This window comes from Gopherus flavomarginatus, chromosome 7 (assembly GCF_025201925.1).
Source record: "Gopherus flavomarginatus isolate rGopFla2 chromosome 7, rGopFla2.mat.asm, whole genome shotgun sequence".
Classification (NCBI taxonomy): Eukaryota; Metazoa; Chordata; order Testudines; family Testudinidae; genus Gopherus; species Gopherus flavomarginatus.
In genome coordinates, this window is record NC_066623.1 from 52239194 (window position 1) to 52265075 (window position 25882).

The 25882-nt window shown below is 49.6% G+C and overlaps 2 protein-coding genes across 2 annotated transcripts in view; one reads left to right on the forward strand and one right to left on the reverse strand.

The window, feature by feature from the left end:
- MYOC (myocilin) overlaps nt 1–14100 on the forward strand; it is a 37442-nt gene extending 23342 nt beyond the window's left edge. The window contains exons 3-4 of the mRNA XM_050963273.1: nt 9044–9172; nt 11500–14100. Of these exons, the coding sequence (XP_050819230.1) occupies nt 9044–9172; nt 11500–12284 (914 nt within the window). The 3' untranslated portion in view covers nt 12285–14100. The remainder of the gene's footprint in view (nt 1–9043; nt 9173–11499) is intronic.
- A 3026-nt stretch (nt 14101–17126) lies between these two features.
- On the reverse strand, nt 17127–25519 carry LOC127055896 (allograft inflammatory factor 1-like). The gene is made up of 6 exons (XM_050963438.1): nt 25480–25519; nt 25341–25396; nt 20808–20874; nt 19886–19927; nt 18544–18706; nt 17127–17298 (listed from the first exon to the last, which is right to left on the reverse strand). The coding sequence occupies exons 1-6, from the start codon at nt 25517–25519 to the stop codon at nt 17127–17129; spliced, it is 540 nt and encodes a 179-aa protein (XP_050819395.1).
- Nucleotides 25520–25882: the final 363 nt, after the last annotated feature.

Sequence of the window (25882 nt, forward strand, 5' to 3'; positions counted from 1 at the left end):
CTGGGGTGGGAACAGAAATGAGGGGTTCAGGGTGTGAGAGGGGGCTCCGGGCTGGGGCAGGGAGTTGGGGTGTGGGAGGAGGTGAGGGCTCCAGCTGAGGGTGCTGGCTCTGGTATGGGATGGGGGATGAGGGGTTTGGGGTGCAGGAGGGGGCTCCAGGCTTGGGATGAGGGATTCAGAGTGAAGGAGAGAGCTCAGGTTGAGGCAGGGGTTGGGGTGCAGGAGGGAGTGAGGGCTCTAGGGTGGAGCTGGGGATGAGGGGTTCAGGATGTGGGAGGAGGCTCTGGTTTCCGGCCAGTGGGATTGAAGAGCCGGTGCTCAGGGCAGGGACAGCGCGCGGAGCCCCATGGCTCCCTCACCTAGGAGTCGAACCTATTGGCCGCTTCTGGGGTGCAGCACGGTGTCCCAGCACAGGTAGGGACTAGCCTGCCTTAGCACTGTAGCACCGCTGACCAGAATTTTAATGGCCCAGTCGGCAGTGCTGACCGGAGCCACCACAGACCCTTTTCGACCGGTGTTCTGGTTGAAATCCAGACACCTGGTCACCCTAGGCCTCGGGGAGGAAGAAGCTAAGCGGGGACGGGACCTCGGGGTGGAGGGACCTTGGGCAAAGAGGCTAAGCAGGGGTGGGGCCTCAGGGCGGAGAGGCTCAGTGTGGGTGGAGCCTCAGGGTGGAAAGAGGCTGAGCGAGGACAAGGGCTTGGGACAGAGTACAGGTGGAACAGGAGGAAGAGCCACAGTCCAGGCATTGGGGCGCACAGAAAATTAATCCAGCCCGGCAAGTGCTGAGCACCCCCTATTTTTTTTAAGTGGGTGCTTGAGCCTGGAGCACCCACAGAGTCAGTGCCTATGGGAAAGCCTCAGCCATGCCATCCCCCCCCCAACCCCTAACATGCCTCCCACACCAGTGGACCCTGTGGGAGGGATGCACATAGCCGGCCACAGCAGCTATGCCCTCCCCTATGCAGGGATATTCCCAGGGGGAGCCCTTAGGCTGCTTTGCAGCCTCTGCACAAAAGGGCTGAATCACCTCGAGAGCAAGTCCTGTCCCTCTGAGGACTCAGATCCTGCTGCACCTGTCCCACTGCCGGTATCTGAGATGCTCAGCACCGTTCGAGCTCCATCCAGTGAACCCAGTCCTGCTCAGCCGCACTTTCCACCCCATGACATCATGCCCAGACCACTAGGCACTTTAGTGGGTCAACCATAGATGAGGAGCTGCCGCGCGCTGCCCTTCCTGACCAGGGGCGCACAGGACTCCCACACAGACAAAGGCCAACACAAACTCAGTGGCCAGTTCTGAAGATATGACTAGAACCTTAACACAAATCAGTAGGGCACTGGGAATATAGCTGTCCTTGAGGGGCAGCTGTCATTTTGTGTTTCTGTTCAGCAGAGTGTTACTGAATAGACTTCTGTGTGCTCTCCCTCTCCCCTGGAGATCTTGTTTGTTTCCTTAATCTGAATAAGAGAGTCCTCAAGGCTGAGAAAAGCACACATTGTTTTGTGGCTAGGAAAATGCAGGGGGCTAGCCTCTCAGCTGGGATAAATCCAAGGAGCTTGGTTGATTTACACCAGCTCACGGTCCAGCTCCCTCTATTTCCCCTCATCCAGCGGTGTCCACAGAAGTGCCACCTAAGTCACCAATCCACCACTTTGCTGTCACAGGAACCATTGTAAAGTGTCTCATCTTCAGCTCATCTGGGCAAATACAGAATTGCTGCTTCATCTCAGGAGCCCTGAGATGTCAAACACCCACACACAAGCCATAGGCACCTTAAGGTGAAGTTATACCATAATGTCCATTTCTAGCTTAGAACTTGGCCAAGCCAGGAGGGGATAATCAAGAGCAGCCCCGATGGATTCCTGGTTGCCAAGTAGAAACTACCCAGCAAGAAAGAGGATCATAGTGCCCTGTCCAGTGATTAAAGTGTTCTGACACTTGACTGGCCCATTGTCCTGCTACACCTACCTCTGGGGCGCTGTTCTAAGGGTTTCCCTTATAACCAGGCCTGAACAGAAGCCTTGAATCCCAATTCCACCTCTAAAGCTTTGGGAGAGGGACACTTAAAATCTGCCCCTGCCCCTGATCAGAACAGAGCAAAGTGCTGAGGGTTTCTTATCATCTCTGTTCTGGCCAGTGGAGTTAATTCATTCTGGGAAGGAGACTGGCCACAGGGCTGGGTGGCTGTGGGACCTGTGGGTCCATCAGGCTCCATTAACCTCTCCGCATAGCACAAGGAAGTGCAACCACAGTCCAGAGCGATCACGTCCTGCGGGTCAGCTGCACCAGCCTGGGCACCCCCTAGCACTGTACTCAGCCATGTGACCTGACAGCAGCCCCCAGGGCCAGTGCAAGGATGTTTCGCACTCTAGGAGAAACTTCCATCTTGCACCCTCCCCCATCCCCGAGCCCCTACCCTGAGGTGCCCCCCCCGACCCATGGCAGCTCTCCCCCTACCATGAGGCGCCCTCCCCCCTGCACCCCAGCTCACCCCTGCTCCACCTCCACCCCGAGCACGCCAACGCCGCTTCACTTCTCCCACCTCCCAGGCTTGCGGCGCCTAGGCTGATTGGCGCCACAAGCCTGGGATGCAAGAGAAGTGAAGCAGCTCACACCTGCTCCGCCTCCTCCCCGAGCACGCCGTGGCTGCTTCACTTCTCTCACCTCCCAGGCTTGCGGCACCAATCAGCTTAGGTGCCACAAGCCTGGGAGGTGGGAGAAGTGAAGCAGGCACAGCGTGCTCAGTGAGCTGGGGCAGGGAGTTCCCTTGCGTGCTGCTCCCCCCGATTACTTGCTGCAGGTGGTCCTCCCCATGACCCCCTGCTCCAGCTCCCTCCGCCTAAATGCCGGCGGTGACCAGGGCAGCTGAAGATCTGGCCACCGTGGTTGCTGCCGAAGAAAATGCTGCCCCCCAAAACCTAGTGCCCTAGGCGACCGCCTAGGTCGCCTAATAGGTTGCACTGGCCCTGGCAGCCCCTCACAGCCCTTCTGCCCCTTGGAGTCATTCCAGTCAGTGACTTGACTGTATTGGGAGTGAGGCAGGGGAAGGAGGCAGCGAATCCCTGGGGAACTCCTTTACTCCAAGCTGTTTGCAACCTGTTTCCTCTCGTGGCTTAGACACACCCCAGGACAGGACACCTTTCTTCCTCTCCTTCGGACCTGGCTGAGGTTCAATGCCCATACCTTTCCAGCCAGCTATCACTGCTGTTTGCACATATACCATCCCAATAACTCAGCCCAGCAGGTGTGTCAAGTGGATTTAGGGAGCCCCTGAGCTGGCATGGTCCGTGAAGGCAGAGAACTCCACACACACCAGGAGGCAAAGTATGACAAAGCCCTCCCCACTGCCACAGAAGAAGGCCCCACTCCTGCTCCACTACTGCAGACAGGTGTCTGCAACACCCCTGCTCTCTTATCAAACCACACACCCTGAACTGTTTCTAGTGCTCCTGGCACCATGCACAACAGGAGGCTGCTCGCCTTGCCTTGCTTTCACACTGAGCGCCTGGTGCAATGCCGCCTGCCTGCCCACAGGAGGCGCTCTTCTCCAGAGTGACAGCTCCCATGGGCTCAGAGGGGTGAAACCTGCACACCAGGGTGACTTTAGTTCAGAACATTAGTAGGTGTGCAGGAGTCTGGCTTACCTCTCTGGCGTGGCCTCAGAGGACAGTCTCCATCTCCCTTTCCACAGCGCACCCAGCAGCTCTTTGCACTCCCTGAGCTCTTTTCTTGAAAAAAGTCTTAGGCCTTTGTCCTCCCCTAGGGTCTGCCCTGGCTTCCCACCTCAATACAGGAGAGCAAAGGAGGGGCTTCCTCTCCCCCTCTCTGGAAGCCCCTAGATCAGCTGCACACACTAGGCCTCAAACTCACCCCACTTCTCTAGCTCAGGCTCTTTCCTTCTCTTGCTTTCATCCCTCCCTCTTTACAGCCCCCATCCTCTAGACCAGGGTTTCTCAAACTTCATTGCATCATGACCCCCTTCTGACAACAAAAATTACTCCATGACCCCAGGAAGGGGGATTGAAGCCTGAGCCCTGCTACCCTCAGCAGCAGGGCCAAAGCCCAACCCCCAGCACCCTGCAGGGGAGGGGGCAAAGCTTGAGGGCTGTAGCCCTGGACAGGGAGGCTAGAAACTGAGCCCCACCACCCAGGGCTGAAGCAGAAGCCTGAACCCCACTGCCCAGGGCTGAAACAGTTTGGCTTCAACTTCCACCCTGGGCGGTGGGGCTCAGACTTCTGCTTCAGGCCCAGGCCCAAGCCCCAGCAAGTCTAACACCAGCCCTGGTGACTCCATTAAAACAGGGTCACAACCCACAGTTTGAGAACCGCTGCTCTAGGCCTTCTTTTCCGGCCCTTTCCACTCATTTTCCAACACACCCCCTTCCCGGACTGGCCACACAGCCCCTGCTGACCCCTGTCAGGGCACTTCTTGCCCAAAACACCCACTACATCCAACAACTATCCCCACTCTCAAACTCCCACTGCCTGAGCAGAAGAAAGTTCTTTTATAGCCTCATCCCATTTCCCAGCAGGCCTTGCTGTTGCCTAGCATCCCATACTTCCTGTGAGAACTATAAGCCCCAGAATTCCCTTGGCCTGGGCTGACTCAGACAGCTAGGCTGTAACTGATCTGAGTTTCCCTTAAGGACCTGCTAACAGCAGCAAAATAAATAAACTTCATTTCCACTTTATCCTCCTCTTAACTGTTCCTGCACCATCTGAAAACCAAACATATATTGGCCTTGCTGGGCTAGCAGTTAGGCACCTTGCATCCTCTACTGTTGTTCTGGGGCTGTGCCTGCATGCCTCCCCAACTCTCAGGGTGGGGGCAGATAATTGAGAGTGGAGATTGAACCCAGGGGGCCTTAGGAACTGCAAACCGCAACCCTTGACTACCTGAGCTAAAGCCCCAGCTCTATTAGCTCAAAGCTAGTAGCTGATTCCTAAACCCCTATGTAGTCCAGCCACTAGAGGGGGATGAAGAGCTGGAAAGATGGGCTCCACCCACAATGGAGAGCAATGGTGTTGGTTTCTGGTGCTGATGGACACAGGATACTGAGAATCAGCATCCATGCAGTGGCCACAAAGCCCAGCTATACCCTGCGGGGGTGGGGTGGGGTGGAGAAGGCCTCCTACACCTTCGGTGGGTGGGGAAGGATTATCACTTAGCACATTGAACCCTGCTGCAAAGTGAGCTCTGTTCAGCTTTTCACACTGGTGCTGGTGAGATATCCATTTTCTCCTGTGCTATCATAGCTCAGGGCTGAATGGGCTGATCTGTGGCCTGAGGAGTAACCAGCAAAGATGGCCCCCTGGCCTATAACACCACCACCACTTGTCAGACTAAACCTTTGGGTGAGTCCAATTAGCCTGCAGTTCTCTTTCAACACTGTAAGAGGCACTGTGGTCAAGAGGGAAATGCCAATATTTTGCTGGCCAAAAGTACTGGCAAACCTGAGCCAGCCCCTGAAAGCAGATTTCTGTTCTGTGGGTCTTTTCAGGACCTGCAGAATTGAGTTTGACTCATTTATAGGGAGGGTCCAACTGTAAAACTGAGATCCATGTTCACAGGCATGCACACGCACACTTTGGTGATATATAGTCCCTTCTCTAATACCCCTCTGTAAAATTATTCTCCATGGCCGCAAATCACTTAAGTACAGGCCTAATTTCGAACACACAGGTAGACTCATTGATCTCAATGGATTACTCACATGCTTAAAGTTAGGCACGCTTTTGTGCCCTGCGTACTTGGGGCTCACATGGTCAAAAGAATGAGAAATCCAGGCTCTTTGGCTGCACTTTGTAGAGAGCCTGTGGAATGATCACTTTTAAAACTACAGGGCAAGTGTATTTCCCCTCCCTGCTGCAAGGCTGGGTTCATTTTCTGGAAAGGCAGCTGCTGGTCAGCTTGTCCGAGGGCCAATTTTGAAATACTTGCGGCTGGAGTCAGCTACTGCTAACGAGCCCCTAGGGAGGTTTTCCGGCCCTAAAGCAGTGCCAGGCATAAAGCAGGAGGGTGCACTATGCAGAAATGAGTTAGTTGTAAGGTTTTCCCTTCAGGGGAAGCTGAAAGTACAACTGTGACGCATGGCCAGAAAGGGTTAAACATCCTGCATATTAAATAACCCTCAAAGGACATGTGGGGAGATAATGTTTGTGTTTTTGTATATTTACATATATATATGCATAGGGTCCACAACATAATCAACAGTCGCTGTCTACACTGTATTTTGATAGTTCAGTGATCAAAAGAACATCCTAGCATTTAAATGAATTGTAAACACAGGATCTCGGTATTCCTGTCTTTGAAATGTACTGTGAATGGTGGAGGAACAAGCAAATTGCCTTATGTTAATTCTATAGTTAAGTACTGGTGATGGACCGCCTTTAAAGTCATCCTAATTACCTTTTGTTCCTGGAGGAACTCCCAATTTGTCAAAGAGGACATGAAATTATATAAAAATGCCTTGAGTCCTGATTCTGTTGTCTCAGAACTGCTTAAGCTTCATCTGGAGAAGTTTGAGTCACAAGACTGAGATCCCAATTATGCTGTAAAAGCAGCAAAGAATCCTGTGGCACCTTATAAACTAACAGATGAAAGCTCATGCTCCAAAACATCTGTTAGTCTATAAGGTGCCACAGGACTCTTTGCTGCTTTTACAGATCCAGACTAACACGGCTACCCCTCTGATACTTGACACTAATTATGCTGGTACACCCTGAATATGATGTTTGGACATTGGACTATAATCTGTGAACTGATTTCTAAAGGAACTCTTTGCAATTGAAGTTCACCATCTCTGCTATCAATCTAAACCTCAATGTATAATGATTTTTTAACCATTCTCTCTATCTTTTGTTTTTTAATAAATTTTAGGTTAGTTAATAAGAATTGGCTGTAGAGTGCATTTGGATAAGATCTGGACTATTCAGTAACCTAGGAGGTAATGTGTCCAATCCTTTGGGATTAGTAGAATCTTTTCTTTTGTATGATGAAATAAGATTTACAGAAATTTTCATCATATTTGACGTGGGTAGCTGGATGGAAGCTAGATCACTTTAAAGGAACTGTGGTGTTTGGACTTCTGAGTAACCAGTACGGTAATAAAGAAGCCGTTTTATGCTGGCTTGGTAAATTTAAATATTGGAATATCCACCAGCTTTTGGGGGTTTGCCCCATTTTTTGCAGTTCACCCTCACTGAGTGACCATAACTGGCCCTCACTAGGATCCTGGTCACAACACTTTGCCAAGCATTAGAATTAAACAGGGAATTGTGAGAAGTTATGACCGTCAAGCTCATAACTACGGTGTCTTACATTTATACTGCATAACTCCTTTCGTCGCACCACTGGGCAGACATCCGATGCTAAAAGCCCTCAGCGATGGCCTAACTTTGCTCCAGAGTTTTAAAATCCACCCCTGGAACTGGTCAGATCTCTGTTTGAAATCTCATCGTATGCTGAGCAGGCCCCACCCCCGGCACTGGGACCGGAAGTGATTGGTTCAAAAGACCAAGTAGCCTGTGGGAGTTTGCCATTGCTTTCTCCACCCTTTGGATTTCCAGCATGACTAAGTTACAACAGTTTATGATGTGTAATAAATAGCTGGACCTGACCTGTCGGTTGGAATTCTCCACGTAATGCTGGGACATTATCCAAGTTGTTAGTCTCCCAGTGTTACCTGTATTAAAGATAATTTATTTTCTATAACAACATTCATCCAGAGGGGAACAAGAGTCACTGCAACATGCTTACAATTAGAATCACATTCCTCTGGGATCCTGTAAGAGGAACCCCAAAGCACTAGATTTTGCTACAGCTACTACAGCTGTACAGCCTTGCTCCTTTCCCTACTGCCCCTCCTCACTGAGTCTGCCTTGAGTCCCCTGGCACCAATTCAGCCAGCAAGACACCAGTTAGCGCCAATGCACTGCCTTGTCTGACACATGGAACAGACAAGCTCAGTGGACAGAATGAAAGAGGACAGTGCTGGTGGTGTGCAGTGAGTTAGATTTATATTGCTAACAAGCCTTGAACTTGTCCTGACAGTGACTTTCCAAAGGAAAGACAGACCTTTCCTGCCCACTGCCGTGCCCCAGTACCCGCTGACATTAAGCAGGGATCTGAAGAGAGTTGATGCTTGTTTTCCACACAAGCAAAGGCTCCAGGGATGGTCCCTTTTGAAGCCACTGCATGTTCATTCTCTACCAGCAAGCAGAAATAGGGGAGCTATCTGATACTCCTGCCAGTAGCTGGTACGGATTTTCAGACACTGCATCTAGACCTCAGCAGCAGCGTAAAACCATAACAAGCATTCACAAAACCAGAGACGCCTGTGACACACATGCCGTCCTGGCAGCTGCAAGCGGAACTTTCACTGCAAAGGACAGGAGCCCTACTGTAATATCCAATGTACAGCACCTAGCACAGGGGGATGCTGGTCAATGACTGGCACTCCTAGGTGCTACCATACAGTTCCTATCACACATGCAGCCTTGAGGTGGGACTGGGACTCCTAGGTGCTAGGATAAAAAGAAAAGACTAAATGATTATTGCTCATTATCCCAGGATAGGGCAGATCTTGGCATGATGGAGAGAGGCCATTTTGGCCAGCCAAGTGTGAGTTGGGATGGATGAGGAGATCTCTATGGGGATAGATTGCCCCCCACCCTCCCCTGCCTACTATGGGGTTCTGACATCAGCACCCACTGCTGATGTTGCTATGAAGGAGCAGGGAGGAGCAGTGTGTGGATTCAAAGAAAGGTTGCTCCCCAGCTCTCAGGACACAAGGCAGAAACATGCTCTGACCCATGTACATTACCATGCTAGTGGCAGGGCTAGTGGATTGCTGAGTGTGTGTGAAAGAGATTGCGCGTAATCATGTGTGCAACTGCGCTTGTGTGTGTGCCCAGCTGAGAGGGCAGGTCCAACCATGCTCAGGAGTGTGTACACACCCTTCTACGCTCCACCAAGCCGCGCCCTCACCATGTTCCTGTCATTACCCTCACAGTGTCTATTCCCATCCCGCCCTGCAGTTTCCAAGTGGGATCTGGAGAGTTTTGACTATCAGGAGCTGAAATCTGAGCTGACAGAGGTGCCCGCTTCCAGCAACTTCGAGGAGCGCCTCTCCCCCAGCCACCCTGCCACTGGGGCCATGGCCACTGGTACAAAGATCACCTTAATGCCTTTCCTTCCTTGGGGGTTCACACAGCTAGGCCTCATCCTTCTAGCACCATCGCTGCAGTCACTTTTCTTCTTCTCCTCCCCCACCCTCTCTCCTAATACTGTCGCCCTCACTGCCAGCAGCTGGGAAGAACCTAGCTGGGGAATATCAGCTTCTCAGCTCCTTTATCTGGTTCTATTTCATCATTGCTTCTTATTCTGTCTCCTCCTTTTGTCCCACTTCCCCACGTTACCTTGGCCAGCCTGTCTGTCCTGTCCTTTGCTGAATCCCAAGCAATCCAGGCAAGGATATGGCCACTTGGTGCCAGACCTAAGAATGGAGTTCAAACCCCTGCTCCAGCAGCCAGACTCACTGTGCGCACCTTCAGAGCATGAGCCCAGGCTGGAATCTGGCTAGCCCCAGGTCTTCCCCATGGCAGAGAAGGGAGCAGGGCTGAACTTGCCCCCTGGAAAATGACTCAGTTGGCCAAAAGAGACTCTCAGGCACTCACTGACACTGTCCTTAAGCAGTCCCTGAACAACTCCATCAGAGAGGACTCCAAATACAAAATTCAGAGCAGGGTCTGCATGTCCACCAGTCTGCAATTCAGGATCACTCAGTACCCAGGGATCAGGCCCATCTCTAAGTAATAAAGCACAACACTTGGTACAGAACTTATGGGGATTTCCCCCTAGCTGTAAGTTAATAGAATGAGGAGGCTGCTCTTAAAATGAGGTCAGTGGTGCCATGCTATGTTTCCTTCTGTTATTATTGGTTAAGCAACAACCTGAACTCGAATCACTTTTCTTGGATTAGCACATCCCTGCTGTGCTGCCAGCTTTTGTCACTTTGCACACGCTTTGGTGTTTTCCCAAAGTCCCAGCGCCTGTAGGCATGAGCAGCTCAGCTTTACTTTAAATAAATAAGGTTCTAGCCTGCATGACAGTGGAGAAAAGCTTGAAAAGGTGAAGCGAGAGCCCACAAAAGGCCAAAAAACTCCAAGGCAAAGAGAAAGCAGCCACAAAAGTTATTTAAAACCATAACTTCATGATTATGGAGGGTCAGACTCAGGATTTTGGAATCTGCTGGGTTGGCAATACCAAAAATGTCCTTATGGCCCATGCACGATGGAAACAAGCCATGGATTCAGCTTTGGTGTGACACCACAATGGGCCTCCACCAAGACAAGTCTGGCACTGTCCACAGCTATGTCAGCACCATTGCTGGAAGGGGTCACTGACCTGATTCTTAATCCCAGAGGTAGAGCAATGGAAGAGGTGGTGCTGGTTGAGTGGCCTGTAGCTAAGCACTCTGGGGTCCATTCCCAGTCCACCTACCTGTGCCTGGTGCTGTTAGACGGATTATGACAGAAGAAGAGGGAAGGCCTCCTACTGCTTTGGCCATCGAAAGGAACACCCCTGGTGAAGTCCAACTACGGAAGGGTGGTAGCAGATGGTGGAGAGGAGAATTGTTAAATCACCCTCTGAGCTTGCCTTTCATTGACGTTGTTCATTGCGGCCAAAGACTTTTACTCTTCTGGGCTGGTTTCCTGTAACAGTTTTCCTCCATGCTGCTGCTTTATACATTGTCCATCTCAGCCCTGCAACCCAGCCTCTGCCTTTCAGAAATAAAGTCAGTCCCTAGGACATTCCTACCCTTGGCTTCTGACTTCCACTGGCTGGAAGTCAGGAGCCATTTTTAAAACTAGGATTCAACGGTTGAGACTCTTTGTAGCTGCCACATCAGATCAGAGTTCATACTGCAGATGCTCCCCTGTCCTACCTGAAATGTTACTAGGAAACCCAAGTGTATCTATTAAAACAGAGTGCCTGGGCTATTGCAGTTGAAGTCCCACTTGCGGGGCGGGGGGAAGAAAGAAAGAAAGATGAACATCTTGGTCTTTCATCTTAACCACATCATTAAAACCTTTAAATATCACCTGAGCAAGAAAGTCCATGCTGTGAAATCCCCTTCCAAACTATTCACCTCTTCCCTCCCCCCTACCACTGTCTCTCTTCATAGACTATCATTCCTGCTTCTTTTCTCCTTGTCCTCTCCTCTTTTTTCTGTCTGCCTGCACTGCTCAGGAGCATAGCCTAGGCAATGCCGGTGTGTTTACGAGTGCTGGAAGGTGGCTGTTTGTAAATTGAAGGGGGTATCTCCATCAGCTTCATGGAATTATTTACTTACTTAGAATCCAGTAAATGATCTTTCCTGCTAGTTATTGCTGGGTTAAGTGTGGCTTTTGTGGATTTTAGCCTTTCAGTAGGAAATCTGCCACTGATGACAGACAGAATAACTGAAGGTCTCTTTTTCTTCCTTGAGCAGGGTGTGGAGAGCTGGTCTGGGTGGGGGAACCTGTGACCTTCCGCAGGGCTGAGACTATTGCTGGCAAGTATGGCGTGTGGATGAAGGACCCAGAGCCTGTTCCCCCCTACACCCGCGAGACCACCTGGAGAGTCTATGCCATTGGCACTGACATCCGCCAGGTCTTTGAATACGACAATGCTGATCAGTTCATGAAGGGCTATCCCTCCAAGGTCCACGTCCTGCCCCAGTCCATGGAGAGCACCGGAGCCATCATATACAGGGGCTCTCTGTACTTCCAGCAGCACAAGTCCAGGACAGTGGCCAAGTACGACCTGAAGAGAGAAACGATCACAGTCCAAAAGGACATCCCCAGTGCTGGCTACCATGGCCAATTCCCCTATTCCTGGGGTGGGTACACAGACATTGACTTAGCTGTTGATGAGATGGGGCTCTGGGTGACGTACAGCACAGACAAGGCCAAAGGGGCCATCGTCCTCTCCAAACTGGATCCAGAGACCCTGGAGGTTGAGCAGACCTGGGAAACCAACATCCGCAAGCAAGCCGTGGCCAACTCCTTTATGATCTGTGGCACCTTGTACACCATCAGTAGCTACTCAGCCCCAGATGCAACAGTCAACTTTGCCTATCACACGGCTACCAGCACCAGTGAGTCGCTGAGCATCCACTTCGAGAACCGCTATGGGTACAGCAGCATGGTGGACTACAACCCCACAGAGAGAAAACTCTTCGCTTGGGACAATTTCAATATGGTCACCTATGACATCAGACTCTCTACAATATGAGGAGCCTGAGGGCAGGAGGAGGACACACCACGCTCATTGCTAACTAGCAGCTTGTGGGCTAGGGGCAAGTCTAGCCAGCTGTCAGTCTCATACACTCGCTCTTCCTAAGCTTTCCATGGACTCGGTCATGAGCCCCTTACTAAGGCAGAGCGCTCATTGAGCTGAGCACAGACTCCAGGCCTTACCCTAGCATGGAGGTTCATATTCTGAGTGTGCCAGTAGGGCTCAAATAACAATAGAGTGGGAATAACTTTGTGCCACTTGAGAACATACGTGCATAGGCATTTACAGCCTGGGCGTCCTTCCCCTTGCCTCTCTCTGAATTACATACGGGATGAATTTGGACAACGTAGAAAAAAAAGCAACAAGTTGTTCAGGGTTATGCAACATTTGGAGTGTGTGGGCCAATTGCACAAGGCTAGATTTAGAATGACTAAACCTGCCTGTGCCCTTGGCTAAAAGACACTGTGATTCTAGCCAAGCAGACTAAACTCGTTCACAGCAGGAGGGAAATATTTTAGGGGAGGGAGGTGGCTGGGTACCACCTTCACAGAATGGCTAACAAAAACCCAGCGCCCATCAGCCAACCATATTCCTGCCCAGCATCAGCTGAGACAAGGGGAATGTGCTATGCAGTCAACACTGACACTAGCCAAGGTGGCATTGACAGGAGGCGATTCTGCAAAGTTGTGTCTCACTCAGATTCAGTAGGAGACCATCAAGGCCTAAAGACCTAGCTCTAACATCCAAATAAGCTAATGGAAAGACTCCAACTGATTTCACTGGGCTTTGGATTAGGTCCTTAGTGGGTTGACTTGGCGGGGGCATCTCAGAAATGTGCTGCAGAAGTTAAAAATGACTAGACATCCCAGGCAGTGGGCACTCTGCAAGATAGCTTTCAGCTGCTGCGTATAAACACTTCCATTGCCAGTCTCTCTCCTCCTAAGCACAGTGTACACTTTGTCAGGACCAAGCTTCCCTTGGGAGCCAACCAGCCACATCTACAGATTATCATGAGCCAGAGAACGGGGGAGGAGAAGACAGGAACTCACCCAGCTTGGTATTTCTGCAGTGTAAGCAACTGCTCTGTAGTGGCAATTGGCCAGTAATTAAAGCAGGAGTCAAAGATGGGCCCAAGCTGCAGGGAGGCCAGGTCCAATGATCCACACCTCACCTAAGCATAGGGCCATTCCGCTGTAGGGGCTTTGAGTCTGTTCAGCGTCTCACAATAGCCATTGAGCATGCAGGTAGGTGGCTAGGTCAGCCAGCGCCCTGCAAGAAACATGGCTGCCTCAGCTCCCCTTCCATTAAAGACAAAAATGAAGCATTACTTGTTTAACACAATTCTGTTAAGTCATTAGACGTTTTAGCAAAATAGAAGTAAGGAGGATTGTTCATGAAAAACGGGATTCTAGAATTTAAGGCATGATCTCAAATCCACCGAAGTCAATGGAAAGTCTCCCATTGATTCCAGTGAGCAATAGAACAGATCTCTATTTATCCCAGATTATGGTTATTAACTCAGAAAGAGCAGCAACATCTAACTGTTCTTGCTGTTTCTAGCTCTTAATCCAGATAACTCTCCTGATTACACTGTAGTTTAGACACTCTTTGGGATAGGCAGAGCATTAGAGCAGGTATGGCTAAGCATACAGCTGTTCTTAAGAATACACACATTTGAAGTATTTAGTGTGTAAATCCTGTAGCTGGCTTGGTTTTTCTGTTGCATTGAAGCTTCCTGGATGAAAGCGAAGGTCCAATGTGCTGATGATTATGTGGAAGTAGTCTGTGATAAGAATCGATAATAAACCCTCCTCCCCCACAACAATCCACCATGGCAGCTTCTTGTTGGCAGATTTCTTGTTACACTGCAACATGCTGGAGGGAATTCCAGGCTACAAGCCACCTTTACAGGAGAGTTCAGTCCCTGCAAACAGGCTCGATTTTCAGGAGCTCAGCTCCCATTAGGCACCAAAATAAGGGGTCTGGATTCTAATTTGAGCTCTTCCACAGGTTTGCGTGATGATTTTGCCGAGTCATGTCCTGGCTCCATGCCTCAGTTTCCCCATCTGGAAAACAGGGATGATGATACTGACCTCCTTCATAAAAGTCAGTAGATAAGAGCTAGGTATTACTATTACTAAAGCCAAGGGGAACTTTGTCATTGACTTAAATGGAGACAGGATTTCATCTACTGAACGAATATCACCGTGACTACAACAACAAATGCCACTGTAGAATAAGAGAAGGCAGAGAAATGGAAAGATATAAAGCCTGCAGTAGAGAGAGCTGACTGATTACAGGAAAGCTGGGAAACTAACATTAGCTGGTTTAAAAATATCTAAAACTGATTACTTTTTACAGCCAGTAGAATATATGTTAGCTGTAACCCCTAACTGATGGAGCCTCAGATCATCTGTATTTGATTATCTTGAAGGGACCTCCGGTATTGGGGAGGTAAAGAAATAACTTGTGTCAGCCCTTTCAGTATAAAAAGCAACTAAAAAGGTCTAAATCAGCATTAAATCTTGGAAAGTTGCACGTTAACACACCTCTCTCTACATCATCTGGGAGCAAACGGCCCCTTTGAGCAGGGGAGCTAAACCCAGCATTTCTGGACAGCCTCTGGCCAAGAGCAAGACTGACAGAATCTTGTTTTGCATCTATGAAAATAACCTCACTGCAGCGTTAGCCCAGGTGATGGCATGCAGGAGATGGGCACGTGGCTTAGCCCAGCCCAGCCCAGCCGTGAGCAACTCCCAATGCAAAGCCACACCCAGTTACTTAGGGTGACTAGATCGCAAGTGTAAATATCAGGACACATTGGGCGAGTAGGGGTGGGGTGGAGACCAGACAGACACACAGAGATGCACAGCCCCGACCGGAGCCAGAGGCACACTGGTCCGCCTGGCCCTGTGCTACCAGCATGCCCCTTCCTGTTGAGGGTGGGCCCATGCTGCGCCACAGCTCCCCTGCCCAGCACCCCCTGGATCCTATGCCCAGAGCCCCCCTACAACCCTTATACCACAAATGCACAGTGCTGTGCAACCCCCACCCAGCACCCCCTGCCCACAGCTGCTCATCACCCCATGCAGAACCCCCCCACTCACTAGTTTCCCCAAACACACAGATTTCCCCTCTCCCTTCCATCCTCCCTCCCAATGCCCTTCCCCACAGCCACAACTACACAATGCCCCACACAGACCCGCACTGCCCAGTGCCCTGACACTCACAAACCTCCTCCACTGCCCAGCACCCTCCACACCCTCACAGCCCAGCGCCCTCCACACACACCCCTCCCAGACACAAACCCCATCACACCCTGCCTCCTTCCCTGGCTGCACTTACCAGCCCTGCTGGGAGGTCTCTGGCTCCAGGGGGAGAGCGGCAAGGGGAGTCTCCAGACTCTCCATGTGCTGCGCCTGCCATTGGCCAGCAAAAGGCACCAACAGCACGCAGAGCCCCCCTCACCCTAAGAGCCAGAGGGACCTGCCAGGGGCCAAGGTGGGGAGTTCCAGCAGTGCTCACCTGGGGCGGCGCCCGCCCTGGGAAGCATCCGGCAGGCTGGTCCCTCTGGCTCTAGGGTCACGGGTTGGGTCTGGTCCGGTCGAGTGTGTGTGGGGGGTTGGAGGGCTCTGCGCCCACTTCCATTGACTGCAAGCCCCACCCCTGCAGCACGTGGCACTCCTGCCAGTGGGCAGGCGCCAGGAGCTGCTCCAGGAAGTGGTGAGTGGTGGCACCACGGCTGCAGTGCCGCAGCTGCATTCCAAATGGTCCCCATAATCGGGACAAAGGGAATGCCGATTGATGTAAGGTCAGGACATGGGACAAATCCCCTAAAATTGGAATGTCTGGTCACCCTACAGTTACCGCATCCTCAGTGCAACTACATTCCCCTGGGCATGGCGCTAGGGCCTCTAGGGTACATCCCATGACTCTTTGTGCTGCATTAAGTGGGCTGCTATTTGTCTTGGGGAATTGTGGGAGAACTTGTCTGCCCTTCGTGTGGTTTTAAGCTCCCCTTGATCTGAGTAGGCCAAAGAAGAGGCCATGCTGAAGCCTATCTGTCTGACACCCCTTCATGGAAGAGAAATGCTGTGGCCCAGCTGCTCTAGGCCCCCAGGACCTATACTGCCCCCCCCAAGACACTCCAGTAATGTAAGCACACCATTTGCCTGAGCTCCATCCAACTCTGGTTTACTGTTTACCCCTTTAGGGACACACTGTAGCTGAAGCAAATAGCGCCAGGCTTGGCCTAAGGACCTCTCACCCAAATGCCCACTTCACTCACAGAGGGCACAGACTATCTAGAAACCACCACACACCTGAATTCCCTGCCCCACATTCTAGCTCCTGCACTTCCCTTGGGAGACTAGGGGGAGGAGGGGAGTCAAACCCAGTCTGGACATTAGGCTCTTGAACAACCTAAGAACAATGGACAAATACAATTCTAGGTGCTAACCTGGAAGAGCTCAGGTTAATACCAGGCTCTACCACTGACCTGCTGAGAGCTGGGACACGTAACCTCACTTCCCTCTGGCTGTTTCCCTTGCCACCTGTCTGATTATGTTTAGACAATAGGCTCTTTGGGACAGAGCCTGTTTTATGTTCCTACAGCACCTTCCACAACAGACCCTTAGGTGCAGCTATAATGCCAGCAATCAGCAGTTCTGCTTTTCTGCTGCAGCAGCTCCGCCGTGCTACAGTGCGCTGTTGCTAGGCAGCTCTTTATTGAGGAAGGACTGAGCTGGATGCACTCTACCACAATACATTTGGTTTGCCTTCTCAGCAGGTTCTCCAGCCTATGAAATGAGTCAGTCTCCACATTTCTCAGGCAGCCGGCTAGGTTTCAGAGCAGCCATCAGCTGGAGATGGGGGAGGTGGTGGCGGAAGAGTGGTAAGAGGAGAGGGGACTCCGGAAAGAGTGCATTCCAAGTAGGTTATATAGGGGCCAGCATCCATCAGGCTGGGCCTCTTCACTGCTCCTCCTCCTTTCCCATCGTAGTGCATGATCCTGGCAGCAGAAAGAGTGAACAGCAGGTCTCATGACAACAGCCAGGGGAACCATGACTGACACATCCTAGCTCTTATCTTTATCCCCAGGTTACAGCTGGGGAAATTGAGCACAGAAGGGTAGTGACCCAACAGAGCACTGCCTTCAATACCCCTTATGAACAATTAGTTCTGGCCTAAGTCCAACTTCCCCCACAAAACTCTTCTGAAAAGACTCTCCCAGAACAGGAAGGTTTGCTTTACCTGTGAAGGTCTTTGCATGACTAGCTAGACAGCCTCCCCATACTTTCTCTCCGCCCCTGATCTTTCCACTCAGGCAGGCCAGCTAAGTTGGAGTGACTGGTGTCATCTTCAGCTAGACTGCACCAGGGGGCTGGGGTCAGAACATCAGCTGCAAAGTCAGCAGGGGAATGTTCACACCTCAAGTGAGTGGTGAAGAGTCTCATGGAGACACATCACTGTGTAGTGTGAAGCTGGAAATATCCCTGATGCCTCCACCCTTAGAACCTCAAGTTTGGGACCAAATGACTAGAGCTGGGCAGAGTCTGATTTTCAGCTATCATTCCATGGTGTTGGGCTGATTCAATGGAGACCAGCTTCTGGTCCAGTTCATACTGCCAAGGAGCCACAGTGCTGCCCTCAGACATGGCCCCCAAGTGCCACTCCCATTGGAGTCCAGATACCAGGACAGACTGTGGCCCAGGTTGTGTCCTTCTGTACTCTGAAAATGGCCCCTCTGACTTCAGTGGAGTTGTGTGGGATGCTGGTTGTGGTAGAACATGACCTGCAATCTTTAGTCCTCCAGCCCATTGGTAAATGTGGCTAACCAGTGACCTCAAATGGATGAGGGAGATCTGATTCCTTAGTCAGAATAAGTTGTTTTGCCTTGGTAGCACAGAGATGCTAAAGTTTCCCTATCAGAGTGGGGCCCCTAGCTTCCTGGGTAGCTAACCAGCTAAAGGAACAGGCCCAGGGATCACCAAATGGACAGAAACGCAAGTTTTGCACTAGGTCAGCTCTTCCACCCTCTCTACAACAGCTGTACCATGCTAGTGCCCAGATACTGCAGCGACGGGCAGGTTACAAATAGCTGCAGATCAGCCAATAACTTCTCTTGCCCTTTGTTGGAAGGCAAGTGTCACCCAGGGAACAACCAAAACCACAAATCTAATCCTTTTGACCATTAGCACATTCAGCTCCTTCCCCAGGTCCAAACCTGGAGATCCAAGTATGCTTTCATACCTACCTTTGGCACATGGTTGATCTGCGGCCCAGCATAACCATAGTGAAATCCTTGTAAGGGACAGTGCTGCCTGTGTTCCCTGTGATTTCCTGGACCAGTGTCTTGAGCTCCAAGGGGTTTTGGAAAACCCCAAACTCCTGCAGTATCCTGCTCATTGTTGGATAGTCTGAAACAACACCAGGCTCAGATATGGTCTGTATCACATGATCACAGGGGTTAGAGATGGAAGAGACCTATTTGGTCATTTATCACATCCGCCTCCCCATTGCTGCTCCAGAACTAGTTCTGCATTACTCAGATGTGGGCCTGGAGAGTTTTAAGCAGCATCTGCACTGAGGATAAACCCAGTAGAAACAGCTGGGGTGGTTTTAGGTAGGTGCTTTACAATGAAGGAGAGAGCACTACAGAGTAGCATAGGTGCTACTGGATTCCTTAGTCTAAGGAATCTGATATAGTCTAATTTGGGTAGCCCCCTAAAGGCCTTTAAGCAAATAGAGTGCAACTTGAACTCCGAGGTGCAGCCATGCTCTCAGTCATCCAGGATTAGTCAACTGAAATGCAAAAGCACCATGGGCAGTGCAGGGGTGGGGAAATTTCAGATTCACCAACAGGAAGTTGTATAAGTGTGCAGCTGTAGCAGAGACTGGCTACATCTCAGAGAGGCATACAAACCTCATGTGTTGAGACAAAGGCAGCACACTGCCACGCCCTCAAGAGTTCCCACCTACTTTCTAGAGGCAATGACTCATTACCCATAGTCTTGCATCAGCTAGTCAAGAAAGCCGCACAGCAAACACTTGAGCATGGCTTCAAAGTTCTCCCCATCTCAGGGCATCAGGCATTTTTCTCCCTTGTTAAGAAGTATTAAGGGACCCACTGGCACAGGAGAGCTGTGGGACCCACCTTTGTTCCCCTAGGATGGTAGCTGCCAGCCTCACCACTCAGTCACCATCAGCATGAATGCTAAGCCCTCAGCACCAGAGACCTGATTCTCTTGTACCAAGGGAGATCTAGTTCCAGGGGAGGGAGAAGACTGCAACAGGCAGTGGGGTAGATTCAAGGTGCCAATGGGCACAAGTAACTAGCATTGGAATGTTTTGCTTCCGCACAGGGGAGTGAGTGGGGGGGGGGGAGGTGGGAGAGGGATCTTCTTGTGAAGGTGCAATGAGCTGCCTAGGGCCTCCACCCTGTAAATATGGGGATGCTCACTATGCTCAGATTCCACCAAGATATGGACACATCAAACCCCAATAGGTTGGTGCAGCAGATAGGCCTTCAGATCTGCTCTGGTAGAGGAGAAGGAGCGAAGCAGCTGTTACAAGCAAAGATTTAAGCAACAATTTACCAATTTCTCCTGTGCGTGTGGCATCATATCCCATAAACATGCCTAGGAAAGAGAGGGGAGAGAGTGTCATCACTCTGCCTACCAAGGCTGAGTGCAGCATCGACTCATTGATTTACAGCAATAGCCATTCTGCACGCACTTCCACGGTGACTGCCTCGCCACCTGCACCGCCAACGTCCCCCCACGCTCTGCAGGTGCCTCGCAGAAGAATGGGAGCTGTTTTCCAATGCTAGAATCACTTAGTTCAAAGTTCCTCAAGGGATTTTTTTTTGGGGACAAAAAAGGGGGTTTTGTCCCCCCCTTCTTTCTCTTGCGACTGAAAGAAGAATGGAGAAGCCTGGCTTCACACACACTATTTTCATTCTTAAAGGCTAGATTTGACCCAGCAGCATCTGTCGTTCATGTGTCAATCCGCACATTTCCCAATGGGCATACATAGCTCTTCAGGAGCATTCCCTCAGATTAGCTGGCTTCGCTCTCAGGTATTTGATGGTTTCATCTGAGCCTCTTTGATATCAAGAGCCAGATCCTGGGCTGGGTAAGCCAGCAATCAGCAGAACGGTGCCAGTTCACAGCAGATGAGGATCTGGCCCAAAGGCTGTGATGCCCCCACACCACTAGCACATGCCAACTCAGTGAAGTTATTTTAACCCGGGGATAAAGTCATGGGCTGCATTTGGCTTGTTCACCCCAAGTCACTAGTTCACCAGAGAGCAGGACATGGCACTGGTGGCCAGTCTCAACATAGGGTCTGTATGTATTGACTAGTTCTTGGGGGGCGGGGGGAAGAGCATTTTGCACAAATCATTACACCTGCTGCTTTAGCAATGTTCTCCTCTCCCCTAAGCCCAAACACTCAGTTGCATTTTTAGGGCACTAAACCATTTCCTTCTCAGCTCCATTCTCCCTGGGACAGACTCACCCTTCAGCTGATCAAGCTTTGCCTGTAGATTTGGAATGTCTCGGAATGGTTCATCAGCCAGGTACTCCTGTCCAGGCAAGAATGGGGAGTTGGTCACCAGGCCTGGCAATAGCTCATGTTAAGCAATGAGCAAATATCAGTACTCATGTAGGAGGACATGGTGAGAACCTATCCAGGTGTCCTCTGGATCAGTCTATTTCAGCCCTGGGTATGCCCTCTGCCAAGACTCCTTCAGCCTGAACTCCAGCACATCCTGGTATGCCAGGCTAGCTGTGAAATGCCATGGGTTGTAAAAAAGTTTAGCCATGAAAAGACGCCACACAAATACCTGGACTTACTATGAGGAATAATGACAAATTAAAAAAAAAACAAAAACACCTCTTCCTCGTGTTCTCCTGCTCAAGCCACTGGAAGCTAACCACCACATGCTTTCCAGTTCTCATTGGCTCAGAGTTCTCTCAAACCTCCCAGTGGCTGGTCAAAGTTCAGTGCCCCCCCACCTCCCAAGGGCATTCCAGAGGCAAACAGAAATTGAGTCTGGCATTTTCTTGGATACAATCTAGTTTATTTACAAGGAATGTACAAAGTCCTGCTTCTCTAAATGCAGGAGGAACCAAAATCAGGGGCAAGCTTCTTTGCTTACAGGCCAACTCTCTTTAGCCAGCCCCAGACTCAGAAGCTCTCTAGCCTCTTCCAGGGTCATTCACTGTGCTTGTCCCTCTGTCTCCCCCAGGGGTCAGACCCAGCTGGTCCTGCAGAGTGTGTCACTGTCTCTCAGGCTGAGATGGGGGAACCGAACCTGGGTATCCCACATTCCAGGTGAGTGCTCTAATCCCTAAAAGTTGGATTCCTCTTATAGCCAGATTCTGACCAGCACCCGATGGATTAGGTGGCCTCTGAGCACACCTATCAGATTGGGTACCACAGGTGAGAGAAGCAGAGGAACATCTACCTGTGACAGGTTTGGTCACAGAGACTCCCTTGGGACTGTCACCTGACATGCAGAGACTACCTCTGAGCCCATTTTTCCTGCCATCTTGTAACTCCAAAACCCTGTCTTGTTAAGCCAAACACACCAGTCTGCTCCAACTCAGACCCAGGGTCTGAACCACGTGCCTCAAAGCTGCAGACTTAACTGAAAACAGCTTGAGAAGTGCTCCTGTCTCTAGCACCCAGACACCCAACTCCCAATGGGATCCAAACCCCAAATAAATCCACTTTACTCTGTATAAAGCTTATATAGGGAAAACTCCCAAACTGTCCGCCCTCTATGACACTGATAGAGAGATATGCACAGCTGTTTGCTCCTCCATCTACTAGTTACTTACTCTGGGTTCAATAATAAACAAAAGTATAAAAAGTAGGATTTAAGTGGTTCCAAGTAATAACTCAGACTCAGACTCTAGGACTGGAAGGGACCTCGAGAGGTCATCGAGTCCAGTCCCCTGCCCTCATGGCAGGACCAAATACTGTCTAGACCATCCCTAATAGACATTTATCTAACCTAATCTTAAACAACAACCAGAACAAAGTAAGTTACCAAGCAAAATAAAACAAAAACATGCAAGTCTACGCTTAATACAGTAGGAAACTGAATACAGGTAAATATCATGCTCAGAGATGTCCCAATAACCTTCTTTCACAGACTAGACAACTTCCTAGTCTGGGCTCAATCCTTTTCAGACCAATGTTGTCACGTATGGCCTGGGTCCTGCAATCACTCACACCCCCGTAGTTACAGATCTTTGTTCCAGTTTCTTTCAGGCATGAGAGGCTCTCTTCTCTTGTAGGCAGAAACCCCTTTGTTCTTCTGTGCAAAGTCACAGCAACAAGATGGAGTTTGTAGCCACCTGGGCAAGTCACATGTCCATGAATGATTCAGCTTTTTGCAGGCTGATGCCATTGTTACATGTTAGTTTGAATGTTCCCAGGAAAGCTCAGATGTGGATTGGCATCTCCCAAAGTCCATTGTCAGTTGATGGTTTGTTGATTGGGCACTTACTGAGAATAGTCCTTCCTCAAGAAGCTGACCAAATGCTTCACTGAAGCTACTTAGAATCAAACACATTGAGACAAGTACATAGCCAATATTCATAACTTAAGATACACACACACCCAGAAAATTATAACCTTTCCATAGACACCTTACTTGACCTCCTTTGTACAAGATTTGGTGCAACTATAGGACCTTGGTTGCAACAGTCATCTATATGGTCACAGTTCATGTCAATCACATCACACTACTGTCTCTCAGTCTATGCCTCACACCAGTGCTCAAGGCATCCAGGTACCCACAGAGAGGCAGCAGCATTCATGCCCAGAGGCAGAAACATAGGCATCAAGGGAACTTCCACCCTGAAAATTTAGACATCAAGTGAGTTCAGGCACCTGCAGGGTTTGTCAGGAGCCACGTGGGAGTTTTGTGGGTTGCAGAGGCACTCAAGTACCTTTGTGGATCTCAACTTAAGTGACTTGCTCTAAACAGCACAGGAAGTCAGTGGCAGAGAAAGGGATTGAACCCAGGTCTCCCTAGTCCCAGCCTTGAGCCCTGCCCACTCAACTACCTTTCCTTTTAGGCCCCAGTTCCTACATCCTCCTTTATATCTTGCACTTGTGAGAGCTGAACATAAAAGGGGATCCATTAGACAGACTCAGCTTCATAAACCTTAGTATTTTACATGAGGAGAGCAGGGAGGTGATTTGACCTCTGTGCACATGGCATTGGTTAGAGCAGACCTGGAATACCATCTCTAGTTGTGGGAGAGGGCGGGCTGTCAAATTTTAAAGATGATGTGGAAGCATTGGAGAGGGTGCCAAAGAAAGCCACAAAAAAAATGAGTCAAGGGCTGAAGATGACACCTTTGCTTGAGCTCTTCGGTCTATCACAGCATTTAGCTGATCAAAATGATGATTAAGAGGTGACCTGATTACAGTGCCTAAATTCCTTTCTGGGGAGAAAACGCCAGGGACTATAGAGCATTTTAATTTAGCCAAAAAAGTCAGAACAAGACCCCGTGGCTGGCAGCTGGAGCCAGACTCTTCCTATTCAGAAATAGGGACACAGGTCTAATCATGAGGGTTAACAACCACTGGAACAAATTCCCAAGGGAATGGGTGGAGTCTCCACTTCTGGGTGTCTGGCTGCCTTTCTGGAGAAGATGCTGCAGCCAGACAAGTTAATGGATCAATATAGGGGGAACTGTGGGAAATTTAAGGGCCAGAATAGATGACCCAATGGTCCCTGCTGGCCTTGAGTGCTGTGAAATGGGAGAGAAGGCCTGTCACTTTAAGAAGCTGTGGAATGGGAAGACAGCTCATGGCCATGGGCCTGAAGCCACACCCCAGCCCTCTAGAAGGTCACCCACACTTTGAGAAGATCTGGATGCCTGTCTGAATGGCAGCACTTGGGCCCAACCCTTATTCCCAGCACACACCTCCACTGGTGTGTGTTTCCTCCACTATACAGAGAGACCAGCACAGCAGCAGAGCCTCATTTCATGTGCATGGAGAGTTCTTGCAGCTGCTGGCTCTGCTCATTTACTAGGCTCTCCACCAAAGTCACTTGGGGAGCAGGGCTTCCATGAACAATGTTGTTACAGAGGTAAAACCACACCAAGCTCACAGCTCCCAAACAGCTCGGTTTCTATTGCTGACCTCCTCACAGGTCAATAATGGAGCATGAAATGGTGTGAGCCAATTAGAGCGCATATGCAAATATCTGCATCCTGATTGGCTTAAAGTCAATTTTCTACTAGTGGCTAGCATTTCTAGTGCCTCCTCTACTAGAGTAGCTAATGTTAACTTTCTGAACCATGAATTTTGTCTCCTAATGCAGTGAAGAATGTGTTCAGAACCCATGTAATACAGAGAGACTTGATTCCTCATTTATACCAGCCAGAGTTACACCAGGGTAAGAGAAAGTAGAATCAAGTCTTTTCCTTGGCTTAGCTTCATGATTTGCTTTCCCTCAAGGTGTCTATTGACATTAGCCAATACATGTGGTTTTGTTTAATAAATCTTCAGGTATATTATTTTCAGAGTCAACACCTACCTCCTGGGCAAGTTGAGGAGAGAGACAATAATTAACAGAAATTGTGTCTAAATGGGACATCAGTGAGAATTCTACTAGCATATGGGAGAGCAGAAAAGGTTTTTTTTCAGTGCTAGGAGTTAGATGAAATCTCTTGGCAAGCAGTTAAGGGCTTTCTGCATGATCTAAAATGCATCTCATCATAAGAAGATTGCAGAGAAATTCCCTTGGGAAGATAATCTTAATGAAATAGGATTTTTTGTTTTGTTTTTGGAGAACTATCAGTCAATTTTTATTTTACCTTACTGGCACAAAGTTGATGACAAAAAGGGAATAGATAGACCATTTTATCATAGTCTGAAGAGACTCAGGAATCCTTGATTTCATTTTTTTTTGTTAAAAGTTAAAATTGAACATACTGAGACTTTTTTTTTTATAAATCTTGTGTTCTTTACATAAAGGAAATAATACATGGTAAGAGCTAGAAAATTTACTGCACCTACCTTATTAATTAGACAAAATTCTTTCTCCTGCTTCTCCTGCATTTCACGATCCTTTGCTACAATACAAATGAGAGAAAATTTAAAAAAGCCCTCAAACTAAAAATGTTAAAGCCCAGCAGAAAACTTAGTTTTTACCAGCCATTTTTTCCTTGCAAAAGAACAAACAGCTCTGTTAGCATAACTGAGCACTCTCCCCTTTATACACTTCAGCAGCTGGATTGACTTTGGCCTGGGCTAACTGGAGGGATTTGCCTAGTTAAAAGGCAGCTGTCACATTAAGCATGTCAGAGTTAAGCTGAGGCAACTGAGAATAACGGAAGAAGGGGGGAAAAGGTCTTTCACATGATGCATATCAGCTGATTGCTCTTCATGGGCAGCAGTTTTGCAGCTATGTGGGTCTCAAGATATTAGCGAGACAAGGGGGGTCACTTAACTCATATAATTGTGTGCTTGGTTATGAGAGAGAAACTAGCTCTGGTTAGTAGAGGGGCATCTGAACATCGTTAACAAGCTACTTTAAAAATATTGCAGGGGGTTTTATC